Raw genomic sequence first — 14,908 nt, forward strand, 5'->3', positions numbered from 1 at the left:
GTCCTGCTAGCTCTTGTGGATTGAGGCCTTAAATATTGGATCTTTATATAGCTCTATTGGAAACACCCACTGCCTGCATGTTCCCCTTGTGTCCTTCTGTGACCAGTTCATTTCCACCCATGCGTGGTCAAAAATCGCATAGGTCCCCAGAGCAGATTGTGTGACAGACCCAAACAATTGACCTGAAATCAGCAGATAGTCAATATGAGCTTGTGTACCATGTGCCCGGGAGAGATGTCTACTCTCCTCCGCTCTCTTTTACTCCTTCTCTTACTCTCAGCCGGAGCTGTACAAGAATGTGATGACAGAAAATTATGACACTGTCTCTTCTCTGGGTAAGTGTGTCTCTTGTGCTTCTTCAAAAGCTGCAGTCGCCAAAGTAGCTGGGCTGGCTTCAGTTAAGGGGGATGTATTGTGACCTGACACCCAAGTTTTAGAAATTTCCTTCCCAGAGTTCACTTTTGAGTTTTTTATTCCATGCTGCTGCTTAACATACATGGGATTCGGATAAAGATTCGTGGCCCAGTGTTCAGCCCATGGTAATTAATGGCTTGTAAACTGCTCAAGCAGTGGCTGGAATTAACCGTGGATATTGAATGCTGGGGAATGTGCATCTTCCGGCATTGAATATCTTAAGTATCTGCGCGGGCAGTGGCTGATATTTAGACCAGTGCCCAGTTAACTTGGTGGAGCATAGTATGATGGTTACTGCATTGGTCTGGGAACACTCACTGGTTCAAGTCCTTATGTTTGGATAGTTCTGGAACTCATTGCCAGAGGATGTGGTAACAGCACTTAGTGTATCTAGGTTTTAAAAAGGTTTGGACAAGTCAGCCTCTAATCCACAGTGAATGTGCATGAGAGAGATTTGCATACCAAGAAGGCAGTGCATGCAAATCTATCCCAACTGGTCAGGTGGTCCCCCAGGACTAGGTTGAAAACCACTGAAATAAAATCAGAAGGCGGAAAAAGGGAATCTTAATAATTTGATGTAAAAAAATGTTTTTCCTCTTGAAGTTGTTTTTATCTGATTTACTGATTTTTCTCCCTTCTGCAGGTGTCTGGTGTGTTATTACATCATTTAACTCTTTCTTTTCTGTTCTGACCCATTAACAGGGAAAATTGACCTCAAACCTAACATAATACTAAGGATCGAGCGGGAAGAAGAACCAATTGCCAGAGATCGAACTGATGTGGCAGGAAACAATGGTGTGAGAAACAGTTTCTTCCCCCTCCTGCCTCTAAAAAAAAGAATTAAATTTGTACAGTGAGGCAGTTCAGAAAGCCTACCGCAAGCTCTGCCACGCAGATGCTGCGAGGTGTACGTTGGTGAGCGATGCAGGAAGGGGTTGAGCACTGATTTACCTTGGTGCGATCTATGTGGCTGCACATTGCATTCAAATAATGAGGCCAAATTCGCCCAGTTACTGCATTAATTTTTCTTTCATGGCCTGACCTTCCTACCGATTAGTTTTCTGCAGCAGCACCTCTCCCCCACTTCTACCAGACATTTGGGCAACCCTCCTTTCAACAAAATAAAAATACCCAAGAAACCAAATTCCTTGGTGTCTAATGGCACCCACCCCCATGACATGACTGGTCTGCTGTCCCGTTCTGACCACCAAACCAGATCCCTGGTCTCTAGGGACACAACCCCCCTACATGACTGGCCCACTTCCCGAGTCCTGAACCAGATCCATGCAGAGCTTTGGTGATAGCAATGCAAGGACAAGTCGGAGTATGCGTGTTTTTCCGCAAGAGCCTTAAGTTATATTTGTTTTTACAGGCTTTTTTGACAGATAGCCTTATTTATAGTTGATTCATTGGTTTAACTTTTGTTTTATTTAATGTTTGTTTTTAATGCTTTTGTTTTATTTTTTTATTATTATGTATGATTTTATTGATGATTGCGTAAACCAGTCTGATATTGCGGTATAAAATTATGTAGATAAATAAAAAAATAAATGCAAATGAGATTAAAAGGTAACTGCATGGTGGGTCTGATTAATAATGTTCACAGCATGGATAATGAGCATTGTAATGCAGCAGCTCTCTTGCTTTCTGGTCACCAGGTTACTCAGTTTTTAATCCTGACGTTTTATCAGAGGAGAAGGATGTGTTCTTCTCAGATCCTGGAGTCTTGGAGGATGGTTGTAATAAGGGATGTCTCCCTGAAAGTGAGTAATAAGTGACTGGATGAAGAGTTTGCTTTGATTTACTTCACCTTGCTCTATCCCCCATGATCAGCATTGTAGTAGATTAATAATAAAATAATTTGTGATTGGTGTTTATTCAACAAGGGAAAGTTAGGTGTCTACCTTTCTTTTAGAGAATATATGCTTAGCTGGGCACCCATCAAGAAAGTCCTTGCCGTTCTGGACCACTAAGTTTTGCAAGATCTCCAAGGTCTTAATTGGCAAACGCCCTACTATATCACTCAAGGCATCTTGACCTGAAGTATAAGGGACAAAAGGTACTAGGCCATGACCTTCCTCAGCTCTCCCATCACTTTGTGGTCTCTGAGTCAGCCGTTAACAAGACTAAATTATCAAAAACACAATATAAAGTTTCTCTAGGAAAGGAGGCAAGACTCCTTGACTCTATAGGCAGGTAGGCGTCTAAATTATAATATTCTGTAACCTGTGCACCTATATGCCTCTCCCATGTCCATACCTCTCTGGAATTTGAGCATGCAGCTTATAGAATATCAAGGGTGGTTACGTACATAAGAGCAGCTATACTGGGTCAGGCCAATGGTCCATCTAGCCCAGTATCTTGTTTCCAACAGTGGCCAATTCAGGTCACAAGTACCTGGCAGAAACCCAAATCGTGGCAACACTCCATGCTACAAATCCCAGGGCAAGAAGTTGCTTCCCCTTGCCTGTCTCAATAGCAGACTATGTACTTTTCCTCCAGGAACTTGTACAAACCTTTTTTAAACACAGGTACACTAACCGCTGTTACTACATCCTCTGGCAAAGAGTTCCAGAGCTTAACTATTTGTTGAGTGAAAAAATATTCCTGTCAATTTGTTTTAAAAGTATTTCCATGTAATTTTCTTCAGTGTCCCCTAGTCTTTGTACTTCTGGAACGAGTTAAAAAAATTGATTTACTTCTACTTGTTTTGCACCACTCAGGATTTTGTAGACCTCAATCATATCCCCCCTCAGCCATCTCTTTTCCAAGCTGAAGAGCCCTAACCTCTTTAGCCTTTCCTCATATGAGAGGAGTTCCATTCCCTTTATCATTTTAGTTGCTCTTCTTTGAACCTTTTCTAATTCCGCTATATCGTTTTTGAGATACGGTCACCAGAACTGAACGCAGTACTCAAGGTGAGGTCACACCATGGAGTGATACAGAGGAATTATAGTATTTTCAGTCTTATTGGGGCTAAATATTACTAATTAAGGCCAATTATAACCAATACTTGGCTGTTGACTCCAATTAACAACCAATTAATGTATTATGTTATGAGTGTAACTGAACTTGTTCTATAAATTGTGTATCCAACTTTGCGCATTAAGGGGGAACTTCTATAAATGGCACTCAAAATTCGGTGGCAAAAAAAAAATCGACGCTGAACGGTATTCTATAACGGGTGTTCCAGGATCGACATCCTTTATAGAATACTATTCGTGCTCAACTTTGGGCGCGAGCAGTTATGCCAATTGAAACCAAGTGTAAATCTAGACATGCAAGTTGAGCGCGGATCCCCCTAAATATTAATCAACATATGCATCCAGCTTCTCCTACATAAGCACACAACTATGGAATGCATTACCAACTGCTGTTATAGTTGGAGACTCAATCATTAGGAATGTAGATAGCTGGGTGACTTGCCTGCCTGGTGCGAAGGTGGCGGACCTCACGCGGCACCTAGACAAGATTTTAGATAGTGCTAGGGAGGAGCCGCCCGTCTTGGTACACATGGGTACCAATGGCGTAGGAAAATGTGGGAGAGAGGTTCTGGAAGCCAAATTTAGGCTTTTAGGAAGGAAGCTCAAATCCAGATCCTCTAGGCTAGCATTTTCTGAAATACTACCCGTTCCACGCGCAGGGCCCAAGTGACAGGCAGAGATCTGGAGTCTCAATGTGTGGATGAGATGATGGTGTGGGGATGAGGGTTTTGGATTTGTCAAGAACTGGGCAGCATTCTGGGGAAGGGGGAGCCTATTCCGATCTGATGGGCTTCACCTTAACCTGGGTGGGACCAGGCTGCTGGCGTCAACATTTAAAAAGGAACTAGAACAGCTTTTAAACTAGAAGCGGGGGGAAGGCCGACAGTCGCTCAAAAGTGCATGGTTCAGGATGAGGTATCTTTTGAGGATATCACCCAAACAGGGAAGAATAGCTTTCTTGTAAGTAAGGATGCCAAAGAAACCATAGTGGATCAGATGGCCTTAAGTAAAATTAATAATAACCAGACAGAAGATAACATATTATGTTTCAACAATTTTTTATTGATGAGGTCACATGGTATATAATTCCATCTCAGTCAATATAAATCGTATAACAGCGAAGTCTAGTACACATTACTAAACCTGAAACGTCCATCATCAATGTTTTCCAAACTTTTCTCCCCTATCCCTTCCTTCTTGTCGTCTCCTATATTTATAATGTGTACATGTATAATTACTGTGCAGTTGCATAACTATTAACAATAAACTTTTATATGAAACTCCAATATTTATAACTCGTGTTTTACTCAGTGTATTATCCCAACAGTATTTACTGGTGGGTCCTCTTGATGTGCTCCTTCAAAGGATTGTTCTCCTATCTAATAATACACATGTCCCTCTATTATGCATTGAACATTACCCTTCCCACTCCTATACCCCCCTCCCCCCAACCTCCCTCCCCCTCTACTCACATAAAATGTTCTCTATACATCATGGTTAGTTACCTCTACCTCTGCACATGCTATTCCTACCAGAGTGTAAAATATTGGTCTTGCTTCTTTTGGCACTGTGCTCCTCTTATAATAGGGGCAGATTATTGAGCACTGTGCTTCTCGCTTTATGTGAGATACTGTGTAAATATCTGTTCCAAATTGAAATAAAGGCTTTTCTTTTCTTTGGGGTGCCGCGTGCCACTCTAGCCTCCCATAACATCAACTCATGAAATTTATTCCTCCAAAACCAGATGGTGGGTGGTTCCTCTTGCATCCAATGCCTCAGTATACTTTTTTCCCCAACTGCGTATGCCTTACCCAGTAATAGATCCATGTTCTTGTCTGATAGCTCATAGGCCCCCCTTTTGTTTAATAACACCCCTCTCCACGAGGGAATTAGTCTGTGGCCTATGAGAGTCTCAAGGTAATTATGGATCCTTTTCCAGAATATTTTCACTTTGATACAACTCCAAAATGCATGCAGAAGTGTATTTCTCCCTTGTCTACATTTTACACACTGAGCATCCAGTGCACAGCCAGCTCTTGCTGCCTGTGTTTGTGCCATGTATCCCCTATGTAATATCCTATACTGGCTGTCCTGTAGCTCTGCCCCACTAACTTGCCTGGGGATATCTTTTATCAATTTTGCAAAATTTACTCCCTTCAATTCATATCCCAGGTCTTTGCTCCAAGCCTCTATGAGTGCTCCATAGTTTCGGGGCGGGCAGAGCGACAGCAGGGCCCGGTGCAAACTAGATATGGAAACGTGACTGTGCATCCCCTTTTAAAAATTCTCTGAGGTTTTGTCCTAATTTTGTGCCCAATGCCTCTTGATCTAAGCTGTACCAATAGTGATGTAATTGTCTGTATATAAAGTGATCTTTGTTAGTTAGAGAAAGTAGAAGATAACATGTTAATAATGCCATGCATTAAACGTGATATAAAACTGAGCGACAAGCATGCATTGAAATGTCTATACGCAAATGCAAGGAGCCTGAGACATAAGATGGGAGGGCTGGAATACATTGCACTCAATGAAAAATTGGATATTTTAGGCATCTCTGAGACCTGGTGGAAGGAAGATAACCAGTGGGACACAGTCATACTGGGCTACAAATTATATCATACTGATAGGGTAGATAGGATTGGAGGAGGGGTAGCACTGTATATTAATGAGAACCTTGACTCGGATAGGCTGCAAATATTGCAGGATACAAAACCCCTATTGGAATCTTTGTGGATTGAAATTCCACGTGAAAAGGGAAAGAAATGGTGATAGGACTGCACTACCGTCCGCCTGGCCAGGACGAGCAGAAGGATGCAGCAATGTCAAAGGAAATTAGGGAAGCGAATAAAATGGGCAATGTAATAATAATGGGTGATTTCAATTATCCGGATATAGACTGGGTTAATGTAACATCGGTACACGCTATGGAGATAAAATTTCTTGATGAAATCAAGGACAGTTTCATGGAACAGCTGGTTCAGGAGCCGACGAGAGAAGGAAAAATACTAGACTTAGTCATTAGTGGAGCCCATGATCTGGTGCGGGGGGTAACAGTGCGAGAGCCGCTTGATAACAGTGATCATAATATGATCAGTTTTGATATTGGCTTTGAAGTAAGTGATCTTAGGAAATCAAATACACTAGCGTTTAACTTTAGAAAAGGAGATTATGATAAAATGAGAACGGTGAAAAAAAGACTGAAAGGAGCAGCTCACAGGGTAAAAAACTTGCAACAGGCATGGCAGCTGTTCAAAAACACCAACCTAGAGGTACAGGACAAATATATTCCGCGCATTAGAAAAAGAGGAAAAAAGACCAAAACGTCAGCCAGCGTGGCTAAACAGTAAGGTAAAGGAAGCCATTAGAGCCAAAAAACAATCCTTCAGAAAATGGAGAAGAGACCCAACTGAAAATAATAAGATAAAACATAAGGAATGCCAAGCCAAATGCAAAGCGGAGATAAGGAGGGCAAAAAAGGACTTTGAAAAAAAGTTAGCGTTAGAAGCGAAAACACATAGCGGGGCATAATCGAATGCCCATCTCCATGGGCGTCTATGTCCGAGATCGGGTACATGAAGGGGCAGGACAGACCGTATTTTCAAAAAAAATGGGCGCCCATCTTTTTTTTTCGATAATACGGTTTGTGCCGGGCAAATGCATCGGATATGTGCGGATTTGAGCTGGGCGGTTTCGTTTTTCAGCGATAATGGAAACCGAAGGTGCCCAGCTCAAAAACGAACAAATCCAAGGCATTGGGTCATGGGAGGGGCCAGGATTCCTAGTGCACTGGTCCCCCTCACATGCCAGGACACCAACCGGGCACCCTAGGGGGCACTTGTAACAAGTAAAAAAAAAAAAAGTAAAATACCTCCCAAGTCCATAGCTCCCTTCCTTTGGGTACTGAGCCCCTCAAATCCCCCCAAAACCTACTGCCCACAACTCTACACCATTACCTTAGCCCTTATGGCTGAAGGGGGGCACCTAGATGTGGGTACAGTGGGTTTTGGGAGCGGTTTGGAGGGCTCCCATTTACCACCACAAGTGTAACAGGTGGGGGGGGGGGGATGGGCCTGGGTCCACTTGCCTAAAGTCCACTGCACCCACTAACAACTGCTCCAGGGACCTGCATACTGCTGTGATGGAGCTGGGTATGGCATTTGAGGCTGGCATACAGGCTGGCAAAAAAAGTTGTTAAAGTTGTTTTTTTTTTTTTTTGGTGGGAGGGGGTTAGTGACCACTGGGGGAGTCAGGGGTGGTCATCCCCGATTCCCTCCGGTGGTCATCTGGTCATTTAGGGCACTTTTTTGGGACTTGTTCGTGAAAAAAAAGGGTCCAAAAAGTGACCTAAATTCTCGCTAAAAATGGCCATTTTTTTCGATTATCGGCCGAAGGTGCCCATCTGTGCTCGGCCGATAAACACGCCCCAGTCCTGCCTTCACCACGCCTCCGACATGCCCCCGTCAACTTTGTTCATTCCCGCGACGGAGTGCAGTTGCAGGCGCCTAAAATCAGTTTTCAATTATACCGATTTGGGTGCCTTTGCGAGATGGGCGCCCATCTCCTGATTTGGGTCGAAATATGGACGCCCATCACTTTCGAAAATAAGGCCGATAGTAAAATTTTTTTTAGATACATCAAAAGCAGGAAGCCGGCCAAAGAATCGGTTGGGCTGCTGGACGATGGTGGTGTTAAAGGGGTGATCAGGGAAGACAAAGCCGTAGCAGAGAAGTTAAATTAATTCTTTGCTTCGGTCTTCACCGAGGAGGATTTGGGAGGGACACCGGTGCCGAAAAGGGTATTTGAAGCGGGCGAGTCAGAAACTAAACAAATTTTCTGTAAACTTGGAGGATGTAATGGGTCAGTTCTGCAAACTGAAGAGTAGTAAATCACCAGGACCGGATGGTATTCATCCAAGAGTATTAATAGAACTGAAAAATGAACTTGTAGAGCTACTGTTAGTAATATGCAATCTATCCCTAGAACCGGAAGACTGGAGGGTGGCCAATGTAATGCCGATTTTTAAAAAAGGTTCCAGAGGAGATCTGGGAAATTATAGACCGGTGAGTTTGACGTCGGTACCGGGCAAAATGTTAGAGGCTATTAAGAATAAAATTACAGAGCACATACAAAAACATGGGCTCATGAGACAAAGTCAGCATGGATTTAGTGAAGGGTGGTCTTGCCTCACCAATCTACTGCATTTTTTTTTGAGGGGGTGAACAAACATGTGGACATTGGGGAGCCGGTGGATATTGTGTATCTGGATTTTCAGAAGGCATTCGACAAAGTGCCTCATGAAAGACTCCAGAGGAAACTGGAGAGTCATGGGATCAGATTTAGGGTATTGTGGATTAAGAGCTGGTTGAAAGATAGGAAGCAGAGAGTTGGGTTGAATGGCCAGTATTCTCAATGGAGAAGGGTAGTTAGTGGGTTCCCTCAGGGGTCTGTGCTGACCGCTGCTTTTTAACATATTTATAAATGACCTAGAGATGGGAGTAACTAGTGAGGTAATTAAATTCGCAGATGACACAAAGTTATTCAGGGCCGTCATATCGCAGGATGAGTGTGAAAGATTACAGGAGGATCTCACAAGACTAGGAGATTGGGCGTCCAAGTGGCAGATGAAGTTCAGTGTTGACAAGTGCAAAGTGATGCATGTGGAAAGAGGAACCTGAATTACAGCTATGTCATGCAAGGTTCCGCGTTAGGAGTTACAGACCTAGAAAGGGATCTGGGAGTCATTGTTGATAAGACATTGAAAACTTCTGCTCAGTGTGCTGCGGCGGCTAAAAAAGCCCACAGAATGTTGAGTATTATTAGGAAAGGGATGGAAAACAAACACGAGGATGTTATAATGCTGTTGTATCGCTCCATGGTGAGACCGCACCTCGAGTATTGTGTTCAGTTCTGGTTGCCGCACCTCAAAAAAGATATAAAGAAATTGGCGAAGGTGCAGAGAAGGGGGACGAAAATGATAAAAGTGATGGGAGAACTTCCCTATGAGGAAAGGCTAAGACGGTTAGGGCTCTTTAGTTTGGAGAAGAGGCAGCTGAGGGGTGATATGGAGCGGACAGACGTGAAGCGTTTGTTTACACTTTCTAACAATAATAGAACCAGGGGACATAAGATAAAGCTAGAATGTGGTAGATTTAAAACAAATAGGAGAACGTTTTTCTTTACTCAGCGCGTAGTTAGATTCTGGAACTTGTTGCCGGAGAATGTAGTGACAGCAGTTGGCCTTGCTGAGTTTAAAGGGGGTTTGGACAGATTCCTGAAGGAAAAGTCCATTGAACATTATTAATTTAAATTTTTGTTTTGTTTTTGGGTTTTTGCCAGGTTCTTGAGTCCTGGATTGGCCACTGTCGGAGACAGGATGCTGGGCTTGATGGACCCTTGGTCTTTTCCCAGTATGGCGGTGCTTATGTTCCTATGTCTTGAAAACAGTACATGACATAACAATCTTTCGGAAATCATTAAAGACCAATTTGTTCAAGAGGGCATACCATAATGATCCAACCTAAACACCCAAATCATGCAACACAACGAAACTTGTTACCAGACCAGGAAACTTAATTTCTCTTCTTAACCACCTAATTCACTCTGTAACTCATCTACTTTAACGCAATTACCACTCTGTATTTCTCATACCGGAATTGGCGTTTCGTCATCACGGTACTATGTAAGCCACATTGAGCCTGCAAATAGGTGGGAAAATGTGGGATACAAATGAAACAAATAAATAAATTATATAATACTGCATGCATTTTACACCCCTGGCTCGCTTGTGCTCCTTCTATGGCCACGCTTCCGTTGCAGATCCTGTGCGGAAACACTGAAGCACTGTTCTATAAGACATCCTACTTCATCTTCTTGATTATTTTGGGATTGGCGGAAATATACTTAGCTGGATTAAGGGTTTTCTTTCATACAGATCTTACAGGGTGAAATCAAATTCAATGATCTCATCTTCATGGAAAACAGTTTGCGGAGTACCTCAGGGTTCGCCACTTTCACCAACACTCTTCAACATAATGATGATTCCATTGGCTAATTCACTTTCTAAACTAGGCTTAAATCCGTTTATTTATGCTGATGATGTTACAATCTGTATTCCATTCAAACAAGACTTGACTGAAATCACCAATTTAATCAGGTTAGGCCTGAGTACAATGGACGCATGGGCCAACTCATTTCAACTGAAACTAAACACTGAGAAGACTCATTGCCTCATCCTATCTTCTCAGCATAACAAGTTTAAACCTACAACTTTAAATATTCCCAACTACTCCCTCCCCATTTCGGATAGCTTAAAACTACTCGGCATCACAATTGATCGGAACTTGACCCTGGAAACCCAAGTAAATTGCACCACAAAGAAAATGTTTTACTCGATGTGGAAACTTAAACGTATTAAACCTTTTTTCCCCAGAGATGTTTTCTGCAAATTAATACAATCAATGGTTTTGAGTCATTTAGATTACTGCAACGGAATCTATGCAGGTTGCAGAGATCAGATAATCAAGAGACTTCAGACCGCCCAGAACACAGCAGCGACTGATTTTTGGTAAATCAACATTTGAATCTACCATACCCCTTCGTGAAAAACTACATTGGCTCCCCATTAAGGAACGTATTGTCTTCAAGGTCTGCACCTTGATTCACAGGATTATTTATGGAGAAGTTCCTGGATACATGCTAAATCTAATTGACTTACCACCCAGATACAGTTCCAGTCATTCCCGATCCTTCCAAAATTTACATTATCCAGACTGCAAAGGCCTCAAATACAAGTCTACCTACGCATCCAGCTTATCCTTCATAGGAACACAGCTATGGAATGCACTACCCAAAATATTAAAGTCAACTCAGAACCATCTAAATTTCAGGAAATTACTGAAGACCACCCTGTTCAAGAAGGCCTACCTTCCTGACTCAACCTTATTTACCTCTTTTTTTGCTTTAGCAAAATCCATGGACCTTATCATTTTTTACTCACTCTTATTATCTCTGTTTTTCTACACATTACCTATCCGTTTACTATTTTACTATTACACTGTTTAATTGTATTTTACTGAACTGTAGTTTGCCCTACGGTCTTGTGTAAGCCACATTGAGCCTACTACTAGTGGGAAAATGTGGGGTATAAATGTGTTAAAATAAATAAATAAATGGGCCTATAAGTGTGTTTTTGTACGGATCTGCCTTTTCTGCCCCTTGAATCCATTAGAACACTTTTTTGCACCAGAAATTTGGCACGAAAGTAGTGCCTGACATTTAGCATCATGTATAGAATTTCCCCCTAATAATCAAATTGGGGGCCCAGCTTTATAGAATTGGAAGATATGGGTCAAGACAGAAATTTTTTACCTATTCTAAAGTTTGCATATTTCATTTCATGGTGGTAATTGGAATAAATATTTGTCTTTGTTTGATTCCAGTACAGGAATTGCCCAGCAACCCTGGTACAGAGAAGGAGCATTCTGAAGAAGGGATTGAAAAAGGGAGCTCTGATGGGGCAGCATGTAAAGACGCCGAACTGAATCCACAGCCTAAATCCAGCCAGAGGAAGACTAAAGGAGGGTCGAATCGGTTGCTCGCAGCGTGAAGACCTCCCCTCGTTGTCATAGAGGATTCAAGGCTTTCTATTCTAATGCACAAAAGAGAGCTTGCAGAGGAGAAAGCCCAGATGAGACCTGGGTCCCTGAGAGAAGTGCCAACAGGAAAGCTCAGAGAAATGGTATAAAGTCAAAAACCTACCTCTGCAAAGAATGCGGGAAAAGCTTTGGGAAGAAGGATCACCTTACTGTCCATAGGAGGACACATACAGGGGAGAGAGCGTACACATGTGGGGAGTGTGGAAGGAGCTTCTTCCGAACTTCAGCCCTGAAAGTCCACCAGAGAACCCACACGGGGGAGAAACCATACCGCTGTGCTCATTGTGGGAAATCCTACAGTGAGAAAAGAACAGTTATGAAGCATCTGAGGTTCCCAGAGCTGTGCAAGCCACCGGGACAAGAGAGACATTACACGGAGAGACATTACACGTGTACAGAATGTGGGAAAGGCTTCCCAAAGCTTAGAGAGCTTAACAGACACATTAGAGTCCACACAGGAGAGAGACCTTTTCCATGTTCTGTGTGTGGGAAAAGTTTCAAGTCTAAATCAACACTCGTTCGACATCAAGAAACCCATATGTGCCAAAAACTGTATTCTTGTGCTGAATGTGATAAAAGCTACAGGCATCGGGATTCGCTTTAGAAGCATCAAAAAGCCCATACAGGACAGAAACCGCATCACTGTATGGAGTGTAAGAAAGGCTTCCATCATAAGTCAGATTTTCTGAAGCATCAGAGTTCTCACACGGGAATGAGACATAAGTGTGATAAATGTGAGAAAAACTTTGATGATGATTCCTCCCTCCAAGTTCACCAACAGGTCCACATGGGAGAGAAACCTTACCGATGCAGAGAATGTGGGAAAGGCTTCAGTGACCAGTCAATTTGGGCTAAACATGAGAGAACCCATGCTAAAATAGGATCGTGGACATGTGCCGAATGTGGGAACAGCTTCCATGATCCTGCTAGTCTAATCGAGCACCGAAAGGAGCACAAGGGCCTGGGACCCTATAAATGCACTGAATGTGACAGGAGCTTTGTCCTAAAGGTGAACCTTCGTGCTCACTGCCGAATCCACACTGGAGAGAAACCGTTCAAGTGCCCTGAATGTGGAAAAACCTTCCATTTTAGCTGCAGCCTTGTTAAACACCAAAGAACACATGTCGGGGAGAAACCCTATGAGTGTACGGAATGTGAGAAGAGCTTCTCGGATTGCTCAGGCCTTGCAAAGCACCTGAGAACTCACACAGGAGAGAAACCCTATGAATGCAGTGAATGTGAAAAATGTTTAGCCCAGACCTCTTCCCTCCAAGCCCACCTGAGGACACACACTGGAGAGAAGCCGTACCAGTGCCCCATCTGTAAGAAACGCTTCACTCAGAGCTCAACCCTCAACTATCATGTGAAGATACATAAAGATGGGGGATGTTACCCTTGGGATGTGTGTGAGAAACACTTTGGTGACCCCGCTGTTCTTCGCAAGCACAAGCAGATGCAAAACAAGCTTGTTTCACGTACTGTGAAAGCACATAGGTTGCGAGATCATGCACTGGCTAGAACGTCACTTGTCAAATGCCAGAGAAGCCAAGGGGATGAGAAAAACATTTGACATTTGTCAAATATAAAACACTGAAAAAATAACTAATAGGGAAATAGTGCAGTTTAACTATTCTTCTACCCATATGATATTGACAACAAGAATAATTATATTAAAGCATATCATATTATCAAAAGGAATTTTCATTTATTAACATTAAAACCCACACCTGTTCTATATCAAATCTTTGGAAGTCAGCAAACTTAATGACAATGATACAGTGAATACAGTTGCGTTACTGTTAACACTTAAATCTCCACACTTCTATCAAGTTTCTTAACCCTTAAGGTTATTTAGTTCTCACAATATATAATACATTTCTTCCTTTAGTACACATATACATCCAGAAACAAAATCACATTCCCCTGTAAACTCAACACTAGAAGATTCATCTCAGGCAATCTTGATTATTCACAATACCCAAAACAGACTGTCCTTATAAAGCCGAATTTTCCTGTGGTATCATCCACTGATGTAGATATGATTGTTGAAGTCCTCTCAGCATAGTTCAGATAAACAGCTCAATGTAAGACTGTGTTTCACCAGCAGGCGTCATCAGGAGCCGTTCACAATGCTGCTCACAAGCAGCCCTTGATACCTGCTGGGCATATAGAGAAATGTATATATCTAACCCCTTTAATATCATAATTATATACCATTATTAATAAAACCACTACTTACAAAATTTTTTTCATCCAAAAGATTTGTGGCAATCCTTGAAAGGAATACCCTCCTTGGGAATAACTGCTGCAGGACACTAATGCATGCGCTGTAAACCTCACTTTTTAAAGAGATTGTATGTGTCCCCAATGGTGGTATGCAATGCGCATCGCAAATGCTGTATTTTTCTATGATATAAACTATCCAGATTTAAATCACCTCACTCCATTCAGTTTCCTTATATAAAACACTGCCAGTTGTGAGATCTTTTGAATTGGAAAAAAGTTATCCAAAGATGATTTACATGAAGTCTTGAGACCACAGGGATTCCTGTCTTTGGATGTATGACACAAGACCCTCTTTGACATATCCATGAATAATTCCATATATTGTAATTTACAATAAATCCCAGTTTTCTCCTTGAAAGATGGTGCCTAATGGTGGGACAAACTCTCTTTGTGTCCATGAATTGCAGGTCTATGGTGCTTTTTCCGGGAACCCCCTCATTCATAAGTGGTGGTCAATGGGGTCGGACCAGATTCCAGTGAGATTAGGGGAAGGTTCTAGACATGGCTGTGGAGTTTGAGTTGGAAGCAATTTTGGGTGGAGTTGGAGTCAGTAAAAATATACCAACTCGG

The 14,908-nt window shown here is 42.4% G+C and overlaps 1 protein-coding gene across 1 annotated transcript; it reads left to right on the forward strand.

The window, feature by feature from the left end:
• Positions 1–916: 916 nt before the first annotated feature.
• Positions 917–14,908, forward strand: LOC115466440 (zinc finger protein 239-like). The gene is made up of 3 exons (XM_030197651.1): positions 917–1,209; positions 2,073–2,177; positions 11,837–14,908. The coding sequence occupies exon 3, from the start codon at positions 12,699–12,701 to the stop codon at positions 13,620–13,622; it is 924 nt and encodes a 307-aa protein (XP_030053511.1). The 5' UTR covers positions 917–1,209; positions 2,073–2,177; positions 11,837–12,698; the 3' UTR covers positions 13,623–14,908.

The sequence above is a fragment of the Microcaecilia unicolor genome, chromosome 3 (genome assembly GCF_901765095.1).
Source record: "Microcaecilia unicolor chromosome 3, aMicUni1.1, whole genome shotgun sequence".
Taxonomy (NCBI): Eukaryota; Metazoa; Chordata; class Amphibia; order Gymnophiona; family Siphonopidae; genus Microcaecilia; species Microcaecilia unicolor.